At 39.4% G+C, this 21,427-nt stretch overlaps 1 protein-coding gene across 1 annotated transcript; it reads right to left on the reverse strand.

The window, feature by feature from the left end:
• Positions 1-1,084: 1,084 nt before the first annotated feature.
• On the reverse strand, positions 1,085-13,442 carry dnaja (DnaJ heat shock protein family (Hsp40) member A). The gene is made up of 8 exons (XM_046352114.1): positions 13,282-13,442; positions 12,791-12,945; positions 8,346-8,523; positions 8,020-8,124; positions 7,549-7,776; positions 6,860-7,090; positions 6,342-6,442; positions 1,085-2,029 (listed from the first exon to the last, which is right to left on the reverse strand). The coding sequence occupies exons 2-8, from the start codon at positions 12,920-12,922 to the stop codon at positions 1,793-1,795; spliced, it is 1,212 nt and encodes a 403-aa protein (XP_046208070.1). The 5' UTR covers positions 12,923-12,945; positions 13,282-13,442; the 3' UTR covers positions 1,085-1,792.
• Between the last annotated feature and the right edge of the window lie 7,985 nt (positions 13,443-21,427).

Below are 21,427 nucleotides of genomic sequence, written 5' to 3' on the forward strand. Positions count from 1 at the left end.
CAAGACCACCCAGTCAGGAGCAGAGTAAAAACACTTCCTGGAACAAACAAGACCACCCAGTAAGGAGCAGAGTAAAAACACTTCCTGGAACAAACAACACCACCCCATCAGGAGCAGAGTAAAAACACTTCCTGGAAACAAGACCACCCAGTAAGGAGCAGAGTAAAAACACTTCCTGGAAACAATACCACCCCATCAGGAGCAGAGTAAAAACACTTCCTGGAACAAACAACACCACCCCATCAGGAGCAGAGTAAAAACACTTCCTCGAACAAACAAGACCACCCAGTCAGGAGCAGAGTAGAACTGTTCTGTCATTTCCCTGAGGTATAAAACAGGTTTCATGATTATCAAAAGCAGTAGAATAAAGGATGTGGAACTGTTCTGAGTGTTTAATTACTTCCTGTCTTTTGTTTTGCTCATTCACGAGGAAGCAGCATTGAAGCGGATGTTGAACACTGATGTAATGACATCATACCATGGATCGATGACGTTACTGATCAATGTCTGAACTTTTCATTGATTGCAATGAATGTGAAACGTCATTCTTATTTTGAATATAATCAAACATTTTATTCATCACATGCTTCATAAACAGGTGAACTGTGAAATGCTTACGGCCCTTCCCAAAAAGAATAGAAAAATGATGAGGAATAGTAAAATGACATTGCTGATCTTTCTGACATCAGTCTACTTTTCAGAATAAAAGCCTTCTGCCATCAGTCTACTTTTCAGAATAAAAGCCTTCTGCCATCAGTCTACTTTTCAGAATAAAAGCCTTCTGCCATCAGTCTACTTTTCAGAATAAAAGCCTTCTGCCATCAGTCTACTTTTCAGAATAAAAGCCTTCTGCCATCAGTCTACTTTTCAGAATAAAAGCCTTACTCTTGCTGCATCAGGTGTCCAACTTTCAAAAGTCTACCACTTTTATCCAAGATGAATCTTCAAGATTATATAAATGTTTTATTAACTGATATCGGCCTTATAATAATGTATACGCTGATATTTGACAACTGCAGCTATGAATCGTATAAAGTGAACCAGATTACATTGAATAAACTTTGTGTTTAAAAAAAAGAGAAGGCATTCTTGAGAGGTTTTATTTGTGAAAGATTCAATCCATTTCAAGAGTGGGTGAAACGCCTGTGGTGAGACAGTAACATTACCTTCATAGAAAGCATACAGGTTCCTCTGGTGAGTTATGGACCTAAGTCAGTAATTGAAATGCAACAAGTCTGTTTTCTGTACCTCCTAGTATATCTCTCATGAACAGATCCATATGAAATAAAACAATACACACAACTTACACTACACATGGAGAAAAACAGTGCAGGTGTTATGTTAGATAGAAATGTAAACAGACCATCACTCTACCATTGTGGCAAGATGGAGTAGGTCTACAGCTCCATCTAGTGGTCATGTCAGGGACAACATCTTTTGACAAGCTTTGTAACTAACTTATGTTGAGGTTAGGGAAAGAGTTATTTCCCCTGCCTCATACATACTCCTCACCTGACCCTCAGTATAAAGATAAACAACAGACGTGTTGAATAGTATCTGGAGGAAAACAGCTGAGGATATGGCTCGGATGTACTGCCTAAAACATGACATTGCTGTGAAAGTAGGCATTTCAGCGCAGCGCTTGATAACAGTGGACTTTGAACTCTAATGAATAAGGCTTTTGTCAAACGCCGTCCTTCAGGAACTGAGTTTGACGTGATTTGTATACATAGATTCTAAAACCGATTACTTGAACAAACTAAACATTCAGTGCAGCGTGAGTTTCTATATTCTACTGCTGCTGACACTGCACGCCATGGCCCCCCCCCTCATCATCGTCAATATCCTCAAAGCTTGGCTTCCCTCCTCCACTGCTGCCGCTCTGCTGTTGAGAGTAGCTGCGATCCATCTCCTTCAGGTCTACCTCCTCCATGTCGTCTGAGATCAGCTGCTCGTCTCTGGGGGGGAGGAGGGCCTCCAGCTGGGGGAGGAGGTGCTCTGGCAGCCAGTGTTTATCTGGGAACTCCACCTGGTGGGGAGGAACATAGAGAAATGGGTTATGGGTCTGATAGGGTCTATTCCCTATATACAGTGGCAAGAAAAAAGTATGTGAACCCTTTGGAAATACCGGGATTTCTGGATAAATTGGTCTTAGAATTTGATCTGATCTTCATCTAGGTCACAACAATAGACAAACACCATCTGCTTAAACTAATAACAACATTTATTGTATTTGTCTTGTCTATATTGACTTCATCATTTAAACAATCACAGTGTAGGTTGGAAAAAGTATGTGAACCCAGAGGCTAATGACTTATCCAAAAGCTAATTGTAGTCGGCTAACCTGGAGTCTAATCAATGAGACGAGATTGGAGATGTTGGTTAGGGCCCATGCACCCTATCCCTATATAGTGCTCTACTTATCTAGGGAAATAAGGTGGCATTTCAGATAACCTGATACAGGCACTGCACCACTGAAAGCCATTGATACAGGCTCTGCAGCATTGAAAGCCATTGATACAGGCTCTGCAGCACTGAAAGCCATTGATACAGGCTCTGCAGCACTGAAAGCCATTGATAGAGGCTCTGCAGCACTGAAAGCCATTGATAGAGGCTCTGCAGCACTGAAAGCCATTGATATAGGCTCTGCAGCACTGAAAGCCATTGATACAGGCTCTGCAGCACTGAAAGCCATTGATACAGGCTCTGCAGCACTGAAAGCCATTGATAGAGGCTCTGCAGCACTGAAAGCCATTGATAGAGGCTCTGCAGCACTGAAAGCCATTGATACAGGCTCTGCAGCACTGAAAGCCATTGATACAGGCTCTGCAGCACTGAAAGCCATTGATAGAGGCTCTGCAGCCTTGGTAGAGGCTCTGCAGCACTGAAAGCCATTGATAGAGGCTCTGCAGCCTTGGTAGAGGCTCTGCAGCACTGAAAGCCATTGATACAGGCTCTGCAGCACTGAAAGCCATTGATACAGGCTCTGCAGCACTGAAAGCCATTGATAGAGGCTCTGCAGCCTTGGTAGAGGCTCTGCAGCACTGAAAGCCATTGATACAGGCTCTGCAGCATTGATAGAGGATCTGCAGCACTAAAAGCCATTGATACAGGCTCTGCAGCATTGAAAGAGGCTCTGCAGCATTGATAGAGGATCTGCAGCACTAAAAGCCATTGATACAGGCTCTGCAGCATTGATAGGGGATCTGCAGCACTAAAAGCCATTGATACAGGCTCTGCAGCATTGATAGAGGATCTGCAGCACTAAAAGCCATTGATACAGGCTCTGCAGCATTGAAAGAGGCTCTGCAGCATTGGAAGCCATTGATAGAGGCTCTGCAGCATTGATAAAGGCACATTACAGCCTGCTTGGAGTTTGCCAAAAGGCACCTAAAGGACTCTCAGAAACAAGATTTTTTGGTGCAGCACAGACCTTATCCAGATGGTTTGACAAAGGCATTTCCTCACAAACCAGCTAACTTTCTTTGTTGTTACTTTTAAGGTTGGAACCAACATGCAGCGCCAGGAAGAGAGGCAAGAATAATGTGTCCATTAGCTCATGGACAATCTACACTATTCACAGCCATGTCTAATGTTCAATGTAATTACATTGCTGGACTTTATGAAACTTCATTTCAAACATGTCTTCAAATCATGTTTTTTAGCTGTTAGTGATAATACATTTGTGTGTTTACATCACTAAGCCTTTATGTATGTGTTATAAATTATCAAAGGGGTCGGACTTTAAATCAAGTCGAGCGTCATGCGATAGTCTTTATAGACCAAGTTTTACAGGACTCTACATAAGTGTCAAATAGGTTCATGGTTTTTTTTGTGTTAAATGCTCTACAACAGATTTTCCCAATGCCGTCGGGGGTATGCCAAATATCATTTTTAAAACAGTCCATTTATATTTTCCAACGGGGCATTTGGGTGAGGTTTCTTTCTCCTGATCTGTGAGCTGCTCTGACAGCTGATGCTTAAAGTTAGTGAGGGAGATCTGAGTCTCCAGTTAAGTGATTTTTGCAGTTCGTTCCAGTCATTGGCAGCAGAGAACTGGAAGGAAAGGCAGCCAAAGCAGGAATTGGCTTTTAGGATGACCAGTGAAATATACCTGCTGGAGCGCGTGCTACGGGTGGGTGTTGCTATGGCGACCAGTGAGCTGAAATAAGGCAGGGCTTTACCTAGCAAAGACTTAACGATGACCTGGAGCCAGTGGGTTTGGCGACGAAAATGAAACGAAGGCCAGCCAACGAGAGCATACAGGTCGCAGTGGTGGATAGTATATGGGGCTTTGGTGATAAAATGGATGACACTGTGATAGACTGCCTCCAATTTGCTGAGTAGAGTGTTGGAGGCTATTTTGTAAATGACATCGCCGAAGTCAAGAATTGGTAGGTGTCATGACGTTGGCCTGGGGGTAGGTTTATGAAATACCTGCCCCCGCCTTTTCCCCTCTCTACCCTACTGCCCCCTTGGTTAACAGAGATTCTGGGAACATCAGAAGGTGGGGGGAAATTAACTATATTCTGGTAATCCGACCAATTGAACATATGCGGTGGTACTTAATGAATATGATGTCAGTTCGGTTGTCATCTGAGACATTCTCATCAATGATAAGATTACATGAACTCTACAGTGGAAAGTCTACACATCAGAGTTATCCGATTCACATGGAATTGTTGTTCAATTTAAACTGTTTAAATGTGAAATTATTGGTGAAGAGATGAAATGTAATGTTAGATTCTAAATGAGAGATTTGGGTCTTCATAAGGTTAGGGCTCAATCAGTGGCCCGCCCCTGTGAAGAGACATGTGAATATTTATATTGCCATTTCTGACTTACCCGCCATGTTGGGGAGTCAGTATCTGCATGGCTTTTTTTGTTGTCGGAGCGCCGTACTCAGATTATTGCATGGTTTGCTTTTTCCGTAAAGTTAAAAAAAAATATGACACAGCGGTTGCATTAAGGAGAAGTATATCTCTAATTCCATGTATAACACTTCTATTTTCATCAACATTGATGATGATTTTTATCTCCATTTCTGCTTTTTGTGACTCTTCTCTTTGGTTGGAAAATGGCTGTATGCTTTCTGTGACTCTTCTCTTTGGTTGGAAAATGGCTGTATGCTTTCTGTGACTCCTCTCTTTGGTTGGAAAATGGCTGTATGCTTTCTGTGACTCTTCTCTTTGGTTGGAAAATGGCTGTATGCTTTCTGTGACTTCTCTTTGGTTGGAAAATGGCTGTATGCTTTCTGTGACTCTTCTCTTTGGTTGGAAAATGGCTGAATGCTTTTTGTGACTCCTCTCTTTGGTTGGAAAATGGCTGTATGCTTTCTGTGACTTCTCTTTGGTTGGAAAATGGCTGTATGCTTTCTGTTACTTCTCTTTGGTTGGAAAATGGCTGTATGCTTTCTGTGACTTGTTACTGACCTAACATAATGATATGTTGTGTTTTCGCCGAAAAGCCTTTTAGAAATCGGACACTGTGGTTGGATTAACGAGAAGTTTATCTTTAAAATGGTGTCAAATACTTGTATGTTTGATAAATTTGAATTATGAGATTTCTGTTTGAATTTGGCGCCCTGCGATTTCACTGGCTGTTGGCGAGGGGTTCCGCCATTCCCAGACAGGTTAATGTGGCTGCTCTGCATGATGTATTGTCGTCTCTACCGTCTTGCACTTTGTGTTAATGTGGCTGCTCTGCATGATGTATTGTCGTCTCTACCGTCTTGCCCTTTGTGTTAATGTGGCTGCTCTGCATGATGTATTGTCGTCTCTACCGTCTTGCCCTTTGTGTTAATGTGGCTGCTCTGCATGATGTATTGTCGTCTCTACCGTCTTGCTCTTTGTGTTAATGTGGCTGCTCTGCATGATGTATTGTCGTCTCTACCGTCTTGCTCTTTGTGCTGTTCTGTGCCCAATAATGTATGTACCATGTTTTGTGCTGCTACCATGCTGTGTTGTCTTAGGTCTCGCTTTATGTAGTGTTGTCGCTCTTGTCATGATGTGTGCTTTGCCCTAAATGTATAATCCCAACCCCCGTCCCTGCAGGAGGCCTTTTGGTAGACAGTCATTGTAAATAAGAATGTGCTCTTAACTGACTTGCCTAGTTAAATTAAAAAAATAAAACATTTTGCCGATTTATGAAGGTTCTCTCAGGAGCCACAGATTACTGTAGGGTGTGCGAGGTATTTAAAAAGGGCTGATGGACCCACAAAGTTTGTTTGTTTGGAGTAGTCCAACCGGAGTCAGTTTTGTTTTTAACCAAAACGGCTCGTCTCTAACCTTAAACGGTTCAACCTGCCCCGTCTCTCTCTCCAATGGTAATATAATACTAACCTGGAATTGAATGATGAGCTGCCCTCTGTCGTAAGGGTCTTTGTGGATGGGCATGCCTTCATTATGGACACACCTCACATCGTTGGCCTTCACTACTTTACCTGGAAACAGAAAGATCACACGATCACGCAACTTGCATTATCGCATATTTTTTTGCATTACAAAGTAACTTCCGACAATTCTACATCTTGCGTGTCTATATGATAGAGGTTTCCAAATCATGTGCAATCAATTGAATTCACCACAGGTGGACTCCAATCCAGTTGTAGAAACATCTCAAGGATGATCAATGGAAACAGGATGCACCTGAGCTCAATTTTGAGTCTGAATATTTATTGAAAGGGTCTGAATACAATTTTCTTTATTTCTAAAAACCGGTTTTTGCTTTGTCATTAAGTAGTATTGATGACGGGAAAAAATGATTTAATCCATTTTAGAATAAGGCTTGTACCGGTACAAAACGTACATTTAAATCCAAGGGGGAGTGAATCCTTATAACAGCCACACTAATGCATTACCTGGTGAAGAGGTGATGATGAGCACCCTGTCATCTAGCGTACGGATGGTCTTCTTGAAGCCACAGAGGGCCTCAACCAGTTTGATGTTCATCTTCATGTGCAGGTCGTCCTCCTGCCTCTGGTACACTGGGTGGTCCTGCTGGTCCAGCACGATCACCACGTCACCTGGCTCCAGACCAGGCTCCTGGTCGCCCTCTCCGTGGAATGGTATCTTCTGACCCCCCTTCATACCTACAGGACACAGTAAATGTGTCTTGGTTAGTTCATACCTACAGGACACAGTAAATGTGTCTTGGTTAGTTCATACCTACAGGACACAGTAAATGTGTCTTGGTTAGTTCATACCTACAGGATACACAGTAAATGTGTCTTGGTTAGTTCATACCTACAGGATACACAGTAAATGTGTCTTGGTTAGTTCCTACCTACAGGACACATTAAATGTGTCTTGGTTAGTTCACTGGCATCTGTTCCTTTCTATCATGATGGCTGCCTACAGCTGACGGGAGTTTTAGACACTAGAGGGCGCCCTTGCTATTATGTACAGCAAGTAGAAACTTCTGATATTCAAGCTCTAGGGAATTTGGGGAAATCAATTTTCCTCTTTGGGGGTTTTATATCTTCTTAGTATTATACAGTAAATGACTTATTTTAAACATCCCAACAAGGAAAGAGGACCTCAAACAAACCTTTGTCAATGTGAACCTCTAGAATCTTCTTCTTGCGTTCTACTTTGTGTCCGTTGCAGGTCTTGCATCGGTCTTTAGAGTTGAAGCGTTCGCCCTCTCCCTGGCACTCCGCACACATGGTCTGGATCTGCTGTATCATTCCTGGCCCGATCTGCTGCACCTTGATCTCCACTCCTCTGCCTTTACACGAACCACACGTCTGCAAGGCGCCCTTCTTACCACCGTACCCTGCAGTAAAGACAACCAGAGTTAAGAGTAACACGGACTTCAAGACCTGGTGGAACTCAGAAGACACGAGTTCCTGTATTCACAATGCGTCTCAGAGTAAATATGCTGACCTAGGATCAGGTGTCCCCACTCTCTTAGTCATTATGATTTCAATAGAAAGATCAGTACTCTGATAGATCTGTGTTTATGGGGTCAGATCTGATAAATGGGGAGCTTTGCAATCGATATTGGATCTCAACATACCTTCACATTTTCCACAGATCACGTTTTTCTGCAGGGCCAATTTCCTCTTGGTTCCATTGTACATCTCCTCCAGAGTCACAGTGAGCTGATGGACCACGTTCTTACCTGGACCAAACACACAATCATCACTACACAATCATATTTCGGTAATACAAAATAACAGATAATGGGGCGGCTTCCTGGACACAGATCAGCCTAATCCTGAACTAAAAATCTCTTTCGATGGTCATTCTCCATTGCTTTCTAGTCCTGGACTAGTTTAAGCCTCATCTGTGTCATGGAAACCTCCCCAATATGAGACCGTACATTTGTTACATTAGTATTACCTCTCCTATCCCTCTGAGGCATTCTGCCTCCGCCTCCAAAGAACATGTTGAATATGTCCATAGGGGAACCTCCTCCCCCCATGCCCCCATCCTTGATAGCCTGCTCTCCACCCTGGTCGTAGAGGTCCCTCTTCTTGGGCTCTGACAGAACCTCATAGGCCTGAGATATCAGCTTGAACTGGAGGGGAGAGAGAGTTATGTCAATATCATGCCAACGGTTGTTGATGCTTATAACACCGTAATAGCCAACTCCCATAACAATTGTAGCTAAATTTAAAAATGTGTGTCTTTTACTGCAATAGTGAAGCTGGAATAGATTTTCCTTTCAATATTAGTGTGGACCGTCCTTATTTTTCAGTTTAACTGCCATATCAAAACAGCTAGTCAGTGTTAAATAATTAATCCTTGCTTCTCCGAAGAAATAAATCCTTATGAAACTCCACTCATCTTAGGCTTCAGGCTAATTTTACAGTGAGAGAACAACTGAAGAGCAGCTGCGTGTTATTTTCAGTGTTCCCCCAGTACATTTAAAATCAGCCTAGAGCAGAGCTAAGGCTACAGTTAGGGGTGGTGGTGCTGCAATCCCACCCTGGTCTCAAACTAGACGTAACATAGTAAACGTTTGTTCAGTATAATTTGAGTGTCCCCGGAACAAACACAAAATGCAACAATTGCAAAGATTTTACTGAGTTACAGTTCATACAAGGAAATCAGTTAATTTAAATAAATTCATTAGGCCCTAATCTATGGATTTCGACATCCATACCAGGCGGTGTCAGAGGAAGGCCCTAAAAACTGTCAAAGACTCCAACCAACCTAGTCATAGACTGGTCTCTCTGCTACCGCATGTCAAGCAATACCGGAGCGCCAAGTCTAGGTCCAAAAGGCTTCTACCCTCAAGCCATAAGACTCCTGAACAGCTAATCAAATAAATGGTTACCCAGACTATTTGCGTTATCCCCCACCCCCTTTTTTACACTGCTGCTACTCTGGTTATTATTTATGCATAGTCACTTTAATTACTCTAGCTACATGTATATCAAATCAAACTGAGTCACATGCGCTGAATATTCCAGTGAAATGCTTACTTACAATCTCTTAACCATCAGTGCAGCTCAAGAAGGGTTAAGAAAATATTTACCAAATAAACTAAAGTAAAATAACATACAACATAGAAGCTAGATACAGGGGGAACCAAGTTGGTCTGCGGGGGTACAGGTTAGTTGAGGTCATTTGTACATGTAGGTAGGGGCGAAGTGAGGTAGGTAGGGGTGAAGCGCCTTGCGGTCAGATGCCGAGCAGTTGCCATACCAGGCGGTGATGCAACCAGTCAAGATGCTCTTGATGGTGCAGCTGTAGAACCTTTTGAGGATCTGGGGACCCATGACAAATCTTTACAGTCTTCTAAGGGGAAAAATGTTACGTTGTGCCCTCTTCACGACTGTCTGGGTGTGTTTGGACCATGATAGTTCATTGGTGACACCAAGGAACTTGAAACTCTCAACCCGCTCCACTACAGCCCTGTCGATGTTAATGGGGGCCTGTTCGACCCGCCTTTTTCCTGTAGTCCACGATCAGCTCCTTAGTCTTGCTCACATTGAGGGAGAGGTTGTTGTTCACACTGCCAGTTCTCTGACGTCCTCCTTATTGGCGGTCTCATCGTTGTCGGTGATCAGGCCTTCAGCAAACTTAATGATGGTGTTGGAGTTGTGTTTGGCCACGCAGTCGTGGGTGAACAGGGAGTACAGGAGGGAACTAAGTACACACCCGTGCGGGGCCCCAGTGTTAAGGATCAGCGTGGCAGACGTGTTGCTGCCTACCCATACCACCTGGGAGCAGCCTGTCAGGAAGTCCAGGATCCAGTTGCAGAGGGAGGTGTTTAGTACCAGGGTATTTAGCTTAGTGATATTACCTCAACTACCCTTTGCTCCCGCACATTGACTCTACAGGTTCCCCCTCTATATCAAATCAAATTTTAAATCAAATGTGTTTATATAGCCCTTCGTACATCAGCTGATATCTCAAAGTGCTGTACAGAAACCCAGCCTAAAACCCCAAACAGCAAGCAATGCAGGTGTAGAAGCACGGTGGCTAGGAAAAAACTCCCTAGTAAGGCCAAAACCTAGGAATAAGCCTAGAGAGGAACCAGGCTATGTGGGGTGGGCAGTCCTCTTCTGGCTGTGCCGGGTGGAGCCTCACTACTGTTATTTTACTGCTGCTCTATCCATTTTTTACTTAATGCAGTTAAGAAAAATAAGTGTTGTTGGTTAAGGGCTTGTAAGTCAGCATTTCACTGTAAGGTCTACACCGGTTGTATTTGGCACTTGAAAAATACAATTGGATTTGACTGAGATTACAGATTTGCATCTGTTGGTCACAGATACCTAGGTAGGGATGTGGATCAGAAAACCAGTCAGTATCTGGTGTGACCACCATTTGCCTCATGCAGTGAGACACATCTCCTTCCCATAGAGTTGATCAGGCTGTTGATTGTGGCCTGTGGAAAGTTGTCCAACTCCTCTTCAATGGCTGTGTGAAGTTGCTGGATATTGGCGGGAACTGGAACACGCTGTTGTACACGTCAATCCAGAGCATCCCAAACATGCTCAATGGGTGGCATGTCTGGTGAGTATGCAGGCCATGGAAGAACTGGGACATTTTCAGCTTCCAGGAATAGTATACAGATCCTTGGGACATGGGGCCGTGCATTATCAAGCTGAAACATGAGGTGATGGTTACAGATGAATGGGGCTCAGGATCTCATCACGGCATCTCTGTGTATTCAAATTGCCATCGATAAAATGCAATGGTGTTCGTTGTCCACAGCTTATGCCTGCCCATAGATACCATAATCCCACCCTGGGGCACTCTGTTCATAACGTTGACGTCAGCAAACCGCTCGCCAACACAACGCCTTACACGTACGTGGTCTGTGGTTGTGAGGCCTGTCAAACGTACTGCCAAATTCTAATACAATGTTGGAGGCAATTTACGGCAACAGATTTGGTGGACATTCCTGCAGTAAGCATGCCAATTACACACCCCATCAACTTGAGACATCTGTGGCATTGAGTTGTGAGACAAAACTGCACATTTTAGAATGGCCTTTTATTGTCCCCAGCACAAGATCTACCTGTGTAATGATCAGGCTGTTTAATTAGCTTCTTGATATGCCACACCTGTAAAGGGGACGGATTATCTTGGCAAAGGAGCAATGTTCACTAACAGCGATGGAAACACATTTGTGCACAAACTTTTGAGAAATAATCTTTTTGTGCGTATGGAACATTTCTCTGATCTTTTATTTCAGCAGAAACATAGGAACAACACTTCACATGTTGCGTTAATTTTTGTTCCGTGTAGTATACGTTACGTTTGGTATGGTTACAACAGGCAGATGGTTACAACAGGCAGATGGTTACAACAGGCAAGGCAGATGGTTACAGATGGTTACAACAGGCAGATGGTTACAACAGGCAGATGGTGACAACAGGCAAGGAAGATGGTCACAACAGGCAGATGGTTACAACAGGCAGGGCAGATGGTGACAACAGGCAGATGGTGACAACAGGCAGATGGTGACAACAGGCAGATGGTGACAACAGGCAGATGGTTACAACAGGCAGGGCAGATGGTTACAACAGGCAGGGCAGATGGTTACAACAGGCAGGGCAGATGGTTACAACAGGCAGATGGTTACAACAGGCAGGGCAGATGGTTACAACAGGCAGGGCAGATGGTTACAACAGGCAGGGCAGATGGTTACAACAGGCAGGGCAGATGGTTACAACAGGCAGGGCAGATGGTTACAACAGGCAGGGCAGATGGCTACAACAGGCAGATGGTTACAACAGGCAGATGGTTACATCAGGCAGATGGTTATAACAGGCAGATGGTTACAACAGGCAGATGGTTATAAAAGCGTCTGCTAAATGGCATATATTATTATATTATTATTATTATAACAGGCAGATGGTTACAACAGGCAGATGGTTACAACTCAACAGTTGCGAGTTCGAATCACTGACAACTTTAGCTAATTAGTAACTTTTAAGCTACTTTGCAACCACTTAGCATGTTGGCTGACCCTTCCCCTAACCCAACTCTTAAATTGAACCCTAACCCCTGGCCTAGCTAATGTTAGCCACCTAGCCAGAATTTGTAACATACATTGAGCAAATATGTAACATATTATACTTTTTGGAATTCCGTAACAGTGTACCTAAAATGATCATACCAAATGGAGTGTGTCTCTCGGGTTATACGTACAGAATCATATGACATCGTCTGAGACCTGGTTGGTAACCACACACAGCGCCTTTTCCCCCCCGAGGTCCTTCCAGAAAGTTCCCTTCATCACATGTCCCTGTCAGTCCTAGAAGCCATGTGCGCCGTTTAAAATAGACGTGTCTGTCTTACAGGCCTGCTGCAGACAGTTCACTTACCTTCTCTCCTTCATTCGGGTTCTTGTCCGGGTGATATTTCAGGGCCAGTTTTCGGTATGCTTTTTTAATCTCGTCTGGTGTGGCTTTAGGGTTCACACCTAAAGTGTCATAGAAACCGGTCTCTTTAACCATCTTCGTGGCAGGATCTGTAGTAACTAACCGAGACGTGAGAATTAGATACACCAAATAAATGACTGTTTAGGTTAAAAGCAAGTAACCTTACCCATCCCCCCTCTCAGGGAAAAGAAAAGCCCAATACTGGCTACCAAAGTAGCTACAAAATGCCGACAAAAGCTACAATGTTATGTTTCAAATAAATAGCCACATATACTAGTTGGCAACTAACGTTTAACCTACTAAAACAATAATAATAATAGTAATGCTAGTTAGTTGTTGTCTGGCTTTTATCGAAACGCTTGTTCTAATGAACGGCAAAAAAATTATGCAAACAACACATTACAATTCCATAGTAACATCGTGTCTCTCTCTACCTCTCCAGTAAACGTCCTGCTTCAGTAGTGCCTCGGAGGAAGACGGCCCTTTATAAAGGCGGACTGGGACCGAACTTTCTGGAGCGTCTCGTGACGCCAGATGTTTCGTAGCTCGCGCTAGACGAGTCGAGAAACAGCGGACTGGCCTGTCGATCAAAGCCCGGTCCACTTGGAAGGGAGGTCCCGGGGAACGCAATTCGGGCCGCTCCTGCATATAATACTGTGATGATACATAATGCTGTATTGATAAATAATACGGCAATGATGAATAATGCTGTAATGATAAATAATGCTGTAATGATAACTAATGCTGTAATGATAAATAATGCTGTAATGATACATAATGCTGTAATGATAAATAATGCTGTAATGATACATATTACGGTAATGATAAATAATGCTGTAATGATACATATTACGGTAATGATAAATAATGCTGTAATGATAACTAATGCTGTAATGATACATATTACGGTAATGATAAATAATGCTGTAATGATAACTAATGCTGTAATGATACATATTACGGCAATGATAAATAATGCTGTAATGATACATAATGCTGTAATGATAAATAATGCTGTAATGATACATATTACGGTAATGATAAATAATGCTGTAATGATACAATAATGATAAATAATGCTGTAATGATAATGATAAATAATGCTGTAATGATAACTAATGCTGTAATGATACATATTACGGTAATGATAAATAATGCTGTAATGATAACTAATGCTGTAATGATAAATAATGCTGTAATGATAACTAATGCTGTAATGATAAATAATGCTGTAATGATAACTAATGCTGTAATGATACATAATGCTGTAATGATACATAATGCTGTAATGATAAATAATGCTGTAATGATACATATTACGGTAATGATAAATAATGCTGTAATGATAAATAATGCATATGATAACTAATGCTGTAATGATAAATAATGCTGTAATGATAACTAATGCTGTAATGATAAATAATGCAATATAACTAATGCTGTAATGATAATGATAAATAATGCTGTAATGATAACTAATGCTGTAATGATACATAACTAATACTAATGCTGTAATGATAAATAATGCTGTAATGATACATAATGCTGTAATGATAAATAATGCTGTAATGATAACAATATTAATGATAAATAATGCTGTAATGATAACTAATGCTGTAATGATAAACAATGCTGTAATGATACATATTAAATAATGCTGTAATGATAAATAATGCTGTAATGATAACTAATGCTGTAATGATACATATTACGGTAATGATAAATAATGGTAATGATAAATAATGCTGTAATGATAACTAATGCTGTAATGATAAATAATGCTGTAATGATAACTAATGCTGTAATGATAAATAATGCTGTAATGATAACTAATGCTGTAATGATAAATAATGCTGTAATGATAACTAATGCTGTAATGATAACTAATGCTGTAATGATAACTAATGCTGTAATGATAACTAATGCTGTAATGATAACTAATGCTGTAATGATAAATAATGCTGTAATGATAAATAATGCTGTAATGATAAATAATGCTGTAATGATAACTAATGCTGTAATGATAACTAATGCTGTAATGATAAATAATGCTGTAATGATACATAATATGGTAATGATAAATAATGCTGTAATCAAATCAAATCAAATGTATTTATATAGCCCTTCGTACATCAGCTGATATCTCAAAGTGCTGTACAGAAACCCAGCCTAAAACCCCAAACAGCAAGCAATGCAGGTGTAGAAGCACGGTGGCTAGGAAAAACTCCCTAGAAAGGCCAAAACCTAAGAAGAAACCTAGAGAGGAACCAGGCTATGTAATGATACATAATATAGTAATGATAAATAATGCTGTAATGATATATAATATAGTAATGATAAATAATATGGTCATTATAAATAATATAGTAATGATATATAATATGGTAATGATAAATAATATAGTAATGATAAATAATATGGTCATTATAAATAATATAGTAATGATATATAATATAGTAATGATAAATAATATGGTCATTATAAATAATATAGTAATGATATATAATATAGTAATGATAAATAATATGGTCATTATAAATAATATAGTAATGATAAATAATATGGTCATTATAAATAATATAGTAATGATAAATAATATGGTCATTATAAATAATATAGTAATGATAAATAATATGGTCATTATAAATAATATAGTAATGATATATAATATAGTAATGATAAATAATATGGTCATTATAAATAATATAGTAATGATAAATAATATGGTCATTATAAATAATATAGTAATGATAAATAATATGGTCATTATAAATAATATAGTAATGATAAATAATATGTTCATTATAAATAATATAGTAATGATATATAATATAGTAATGATAAATAATATGGTCATTATAAATAATATAGTAATGATAAATAATATAGTAATGATATATAATATAGTAATGATAAATAATATGGTCATTATAAATAATATAGTAATGATAAATAATATAGTAATTATAAATAATATAGTAATGATTTATAAATAGTAATGATAAATAATATGATTATAAATAATATAGTAATGATAAATAAAATGGTCATTATAAATAATATAGTAATGATATATAATATAGTAATGATAAATAATATAGTAATGATAAATAATATAGTAATGATACATAATATAGTAATGATACATAATATAGTAATGATACATAATATAGTAATGATACATAATATAGTAATGATAAATAATATAGTAATGATATATAATATAGTAATGATATATAATATAGTAATGATAAATAATATAGTAATGATACATAATATAGTAATGATAAATAATGCTGTAATGATACATAATACGGTAATGAGAATGAGAATGATACAAATAATATAGTAATGCTATATAATATAGTAATGATAAATAATGCTGTAATGATATATAATATATACATAATGCTAATGATATATAATATATATAATATAGTAATGATAAATAATATAGTAATGATATATAATATAGTAATGATAAATAATGCTGTAATGATACATAATACGGTAATGAGAATGATACATAATGCTGTAATGATACATAATGCTGTAATGATATATAATATAGTAATGATAAATAATATAGTAATGATATATAATATAGTAATGATAAATAATGCTGTAATGATACATAATACGGTAATGAGAATGATACATAATGGTGTAATGATACATAATGCTGTAATGAGAATGATACATAATGGTGTAATGATACATAATGCTGTAATGAGAATGATACATAATGGTGTAATGATACATAATGCTGTAATGATACATAATGGTGTAATGATACATAATACGGTAATGAGAATGATACATAATGGTGTAATGATACATAATGCTGTAATGAGAATGATACATAATGGTGTAATGATACATAATGCTGTAATGATACATAATGGTGTAATGATACATAATACGGTAATGAGAATGATACATAATGCTGTAATGATACATAATGCTGTAATGATACATAATATGGTAATGATAAATAATATAGTAATGATATATAATATGGTAATGACATACTGCTGTAATGATAATAATATATAATATAATAATATAGCATATGATACATAATGCTGTAATGACCTACATTTTGTTTTCATTATTGTGATAGGCTCATGTTTCACTGACACTGGCTTACCCACACTATTCCTGTACCAGACCTCTTTACTTTCTCACCTGGTTATTGTTTTCAAATGGGTATTATTGGCACAGAGATAAACTTAACACTAAATATACACATTTCCAGACATTAATGCACAAACAGTATTTTTGGTCATTTATGCCTCACTTTACTACCAGCAGTAGAGAATAGACTTGCTTTCTAATTTGAAGTGCATGATGGCGTTGACACTCTCGGGCCCGTCTACTGTGCATTCTAATTCAAATCCCAGCGTGTGAAAGCTCTTAAAAATACAATTTTCGATTGATTTGGTGGTTAAACGAGCTTCACTTGAAAATCAATTTTAAAAAGCGTCAATAGTACTGTAATGAACCAGCAGGGAGCAGGTCTCGAACCCTCGACCTTCCAGCCCAAAGTCCAGCTCGCTATCGACTGAGTCCATATCCGCTCTTATAAACCCAGGGCCGTTACAGTATTGTTTGTCCATTTTGAGACGCTATAGCCAATAGGCCTACACTTCCTCCTCAACAAAATCAGAATTTCTAAGGTAACTGAAGAATTTAGTCACGCCATTTTACATGTAAGATGTCATGAAAACGACTCCTCTCTCGTTGAATGACCATACTGTTGATCAATCACCCACGATGGGGCGTAGACTACCAATCTCGTTTTGGCTCCAGAGAAAAAAGTGTGCCCGAACAGCGAGAGCTGTCATCAACTAGCTAGCTACATTCTTTATAAACCACTAGGGTATATCAGCTACAACTCTCCTCGTGTTCCTGAGCCAACAGGAGGCAGGTACTGTGAGACTAGCTACATTCTTTATAAACCACTAGGGTTGAGGCCTATCAGCTACAACTCTCCTCATGTTCCTGAGCCAACAGGAGGCCGGTACTGTGAGACTAGCTACATTCTTTATAAACCACTAGGGTATATCAGCTACAACTCTCCTCATGTTCCTGAGCCAACAGGAGGCAGGTACTGTGAGACTAGCTACATTCTTTATAAACCACTAGGGTATATCAGCTACAACTCTCCTCATGTTCCTGAGCCAACAGGAGGTAGGTACTGTGAGACTAGCTACATTCTTTATAAACCACTAGGGTATATCAGCTACAACTCTCCTCGTGTTCCTGAGCCAACAGGAGGTAGGTACTGTGAGACTAGCTACATTCTTTATAAACCACTAGGGTATATCAGCTACAACTCTCCTCGTGTTCCTGAGCCAACAGGAGGTAGGTACTGTGAGACTAGCTACATTCTTTATAAACCACTAGGGTATATCAGCTACAACTCTCCTCATGTTCCTGAGCCAACAGGAGATAGGTAACTGTGGCTCTGTAGGACATAGGCTATGAGGTGCGTCAAAATTAAAGCACAACAATGATTCACAAGGGCTACATAGCGAACATAACAAATACAACTGTTTATTATGTATTCTCATTGGCATATGCTACGCAGTGTATGTGAATTGACGCGTTCTACTCGTACGCAATTTTGGACTCCTTTGACTGCGTCTCTGTGTGGTTTCGGCTTAACGGGAGTATGCGAGCACGCTCCTTCCGTTCTCCTAGAAAAAAATGCCGTAGCCAAAATAGTCAGCAGCGCTTGTCAACGGTTGAGTCTGCCAGAGCGTTTGATTAATTAATCAGTTATGGTTCATAAAAGCTATCACAACCAATGGATGCTTCATTGACCACAGTATGATAGTCTGGATAAAACATGGAAAAGATTTTCCAGAATAATGCTTTTGAAATGGTAGGCTACATATTGTTTTACAATAAGGACACATTGTAATGCAACGCCATATTTATTATTTACTTAAGTAGCTAATAATGATGGCCTGTTGTATTATGATATTGTATCCCATCTCACTCCAATCAATTTATTTCAGTTCAGTGTCTAGCTAGAACCCAACTCAAGAATGTTTCCAATCTGGCAACCTGGGACATGTGAGGACATCACTGGGTAAGAGGCACTACATGGTCAACTCCACGTCTATGGAGGTTCAAATCGTCTTACCCAGAACACGTCTTAACACTTGTAATTATAATGATCAAGTCAGGGCATTCATACTTTTTGCTCTTCGTGGAGCAGCCAAGAGCTGTTGTGAGGGAAGTTGTCAAGGAAGTGAGTTTGTGTTTATTCAGGACCTCCCGCCCCCACCTACCGTCAACCAATCATGTCAATGCGCAGCTATACGGAGTCCTCCGCAATGTTACAACATTTGGGAGGTGCATGAAACTGCGGTACGGAGCTCAATTTGACCTCTGCATGCTTCCGGGGCTCCGCAATTGTGTCACACCCACCATACAGAGCCTCCAACCACATTTAGGGCTTTAAGGCCTATTCGACTGCTGTCAATGCATTTAATACACACATTGCGCTTAATCATACTGTACATTATTATATTATATTACATTATATTCATCCATCCTTAACAGGCTGATTACCTTTTGAGGATCAACACGTTCTGGAGGGAAAACAAAATGGTTTTGGTAAATCCAGAGCCTGTATCGATCACGTCTTCTCGGTCTGTACAATAATCAGACATAGATTACACGAAGAGAAGCTTACTTTTTCTTGTTTCATTGATTTCAATTATAAACCGGGATATTGTAGCCTATAGTTTGTTAAAGACAGGGGTTTATTGGAACATTTTTATCACGCAATCCAGTCTCTTTACGAAGTACCATTTGCTTGTGTGTGTGTTAATGAATATCGTACAGATTGGTTTCCCACACCCTCAGGTGTAAAACAAGGAGACACCTTATCACCAACTTTGTTTACTATGTTTAAAAATTAAGAAAATAAATGAAACAGTTAAATATTGGAGTAAGATATGATGATGAAATGCTAAGTATCCATTAATATGCTGATGATATTATTTTGATGGCAGAAACTGAACAAGACCTGCAGTCAATGACTGGGTGTTAAAGATGGAGACTCATGATCAAACCAGACTAAAACACAGATAATGTCTTGGTGTTAAAGATGGAGACTCGTGATCAACCAGACTAAAACACAGATAATGTCTTGGTGTTAAAGAGACTCATGATTAACCAGACTAAAACACAGATAATGTCTTGGTGTTCAAGAGACTCATGATCAACCAGACTAAAACACAGATAATGTCTTGGTGTTAAAGATGGAGACTCGTGATCAACCAGACTAAAACACAGATAATGTCTTGGTGTTAAAGATGGAGACTCATGATCAACCAGACTAAAACACAGATAATGTCTTGGTGTAAAGATGGAGACTCGTGATTAACCAGACTAAAACACAGATAATGTCTTGGTGTAAAGATGGAGACTCGTGATTAACCAGACTAAAACACAGATAATGTCTTGGTGTTAAAGAGACTCATGATCAACCAGACTAAAACACAGATAATGTCTTGGTGTTAAAGAGACTCATGATTAACCAGACTAAAACACAGATAATGTCTTGGTGTTCAAGAGACTCATGATCAACCAGACTAAAACACAGATAATGTCTTGGTGTTAAAGATGGAGACTCGTGATCAACCAGACTAAAACACAGATAATGTCTTTTTGTTAAAGATGGAGACTCATGATCAACCAGACTAAAACACAGATAATGTCTTGGTGTTAAAGAGACTCATGATTAACCAGACTAAAACACAGATAATGTCTTGGTGTTCAAGAGACTCATGATCAACCAGACTAAAACACAGATAATGTCTTGGTGTTAAAGATGGAGACTCGTGATCAACCAGACTAAAACACAGATAATGTCTTGGTGTTAAAGATGGAGACTCATGATCAACCAGACTAAAACACAGATAATGTCTTGGTGTAAAGATGGAGACTCGTGATTAACCAGACTAAAACACAGATAATGTCTTGGTGTAAAGATGGAGACTCGTGATTAACCAGACTAAAACACAGATAATGTCTTGGTGTTAAAGAGACTCATGATCAACCAGACTAAAACACAGATAATGTCTTGGTGTTAAAGAGACTCATGATTAACCAGACTAAAACACAGATAATGTCTTGGTGTTCAAGAGACTCATGATCAACCAGACTAAAACACAGATAATGTCTTGGTGTTAAAGATGGAGACTCATGATCAACCAGACTAAAACACAGATAATGACTTGGTGTTAAAGATGGAGACTCATGATCAACCAGACTAAAACACAGATAATGTCTTGGTGTTCAAGAGACTCATGATCAACCAGACTAAAACACAGATAATGTCTTGGTGTTAAAGATGGAGACTCATGATCAACCAGACTAAAACACAGATAATGTCTTGGTGTTCAAGAGACTCATGATCAACCAGACTAAAACACAGATAATGTCTTGGTGGTAAAGATGGAGACTCATGATCAACCAGACTAAAACACAGATAATGTCTTGGTGTAAAGATGGAGACTCATGATCAACCAGACTAAAACACAGATAATGTCTTGGTGT

Source organism: Oncorhynchus gorbuscha, linkage group LG06, assembly GCF_021184085.1.
Source record: "Oncorhynchus gorbuscha isolate QuinsamMale2020 ecotype Even-year linkage group LG06, OgorEven_v1.0, whole genome shotgun sequence".
Lineage (NCBI taxonomy): Eukaryota > Metazoa > Chordata > Actinopteri > Salmoniformes > Salmonidae > Oncorhynchus > Oncorhynchus gorbuscha.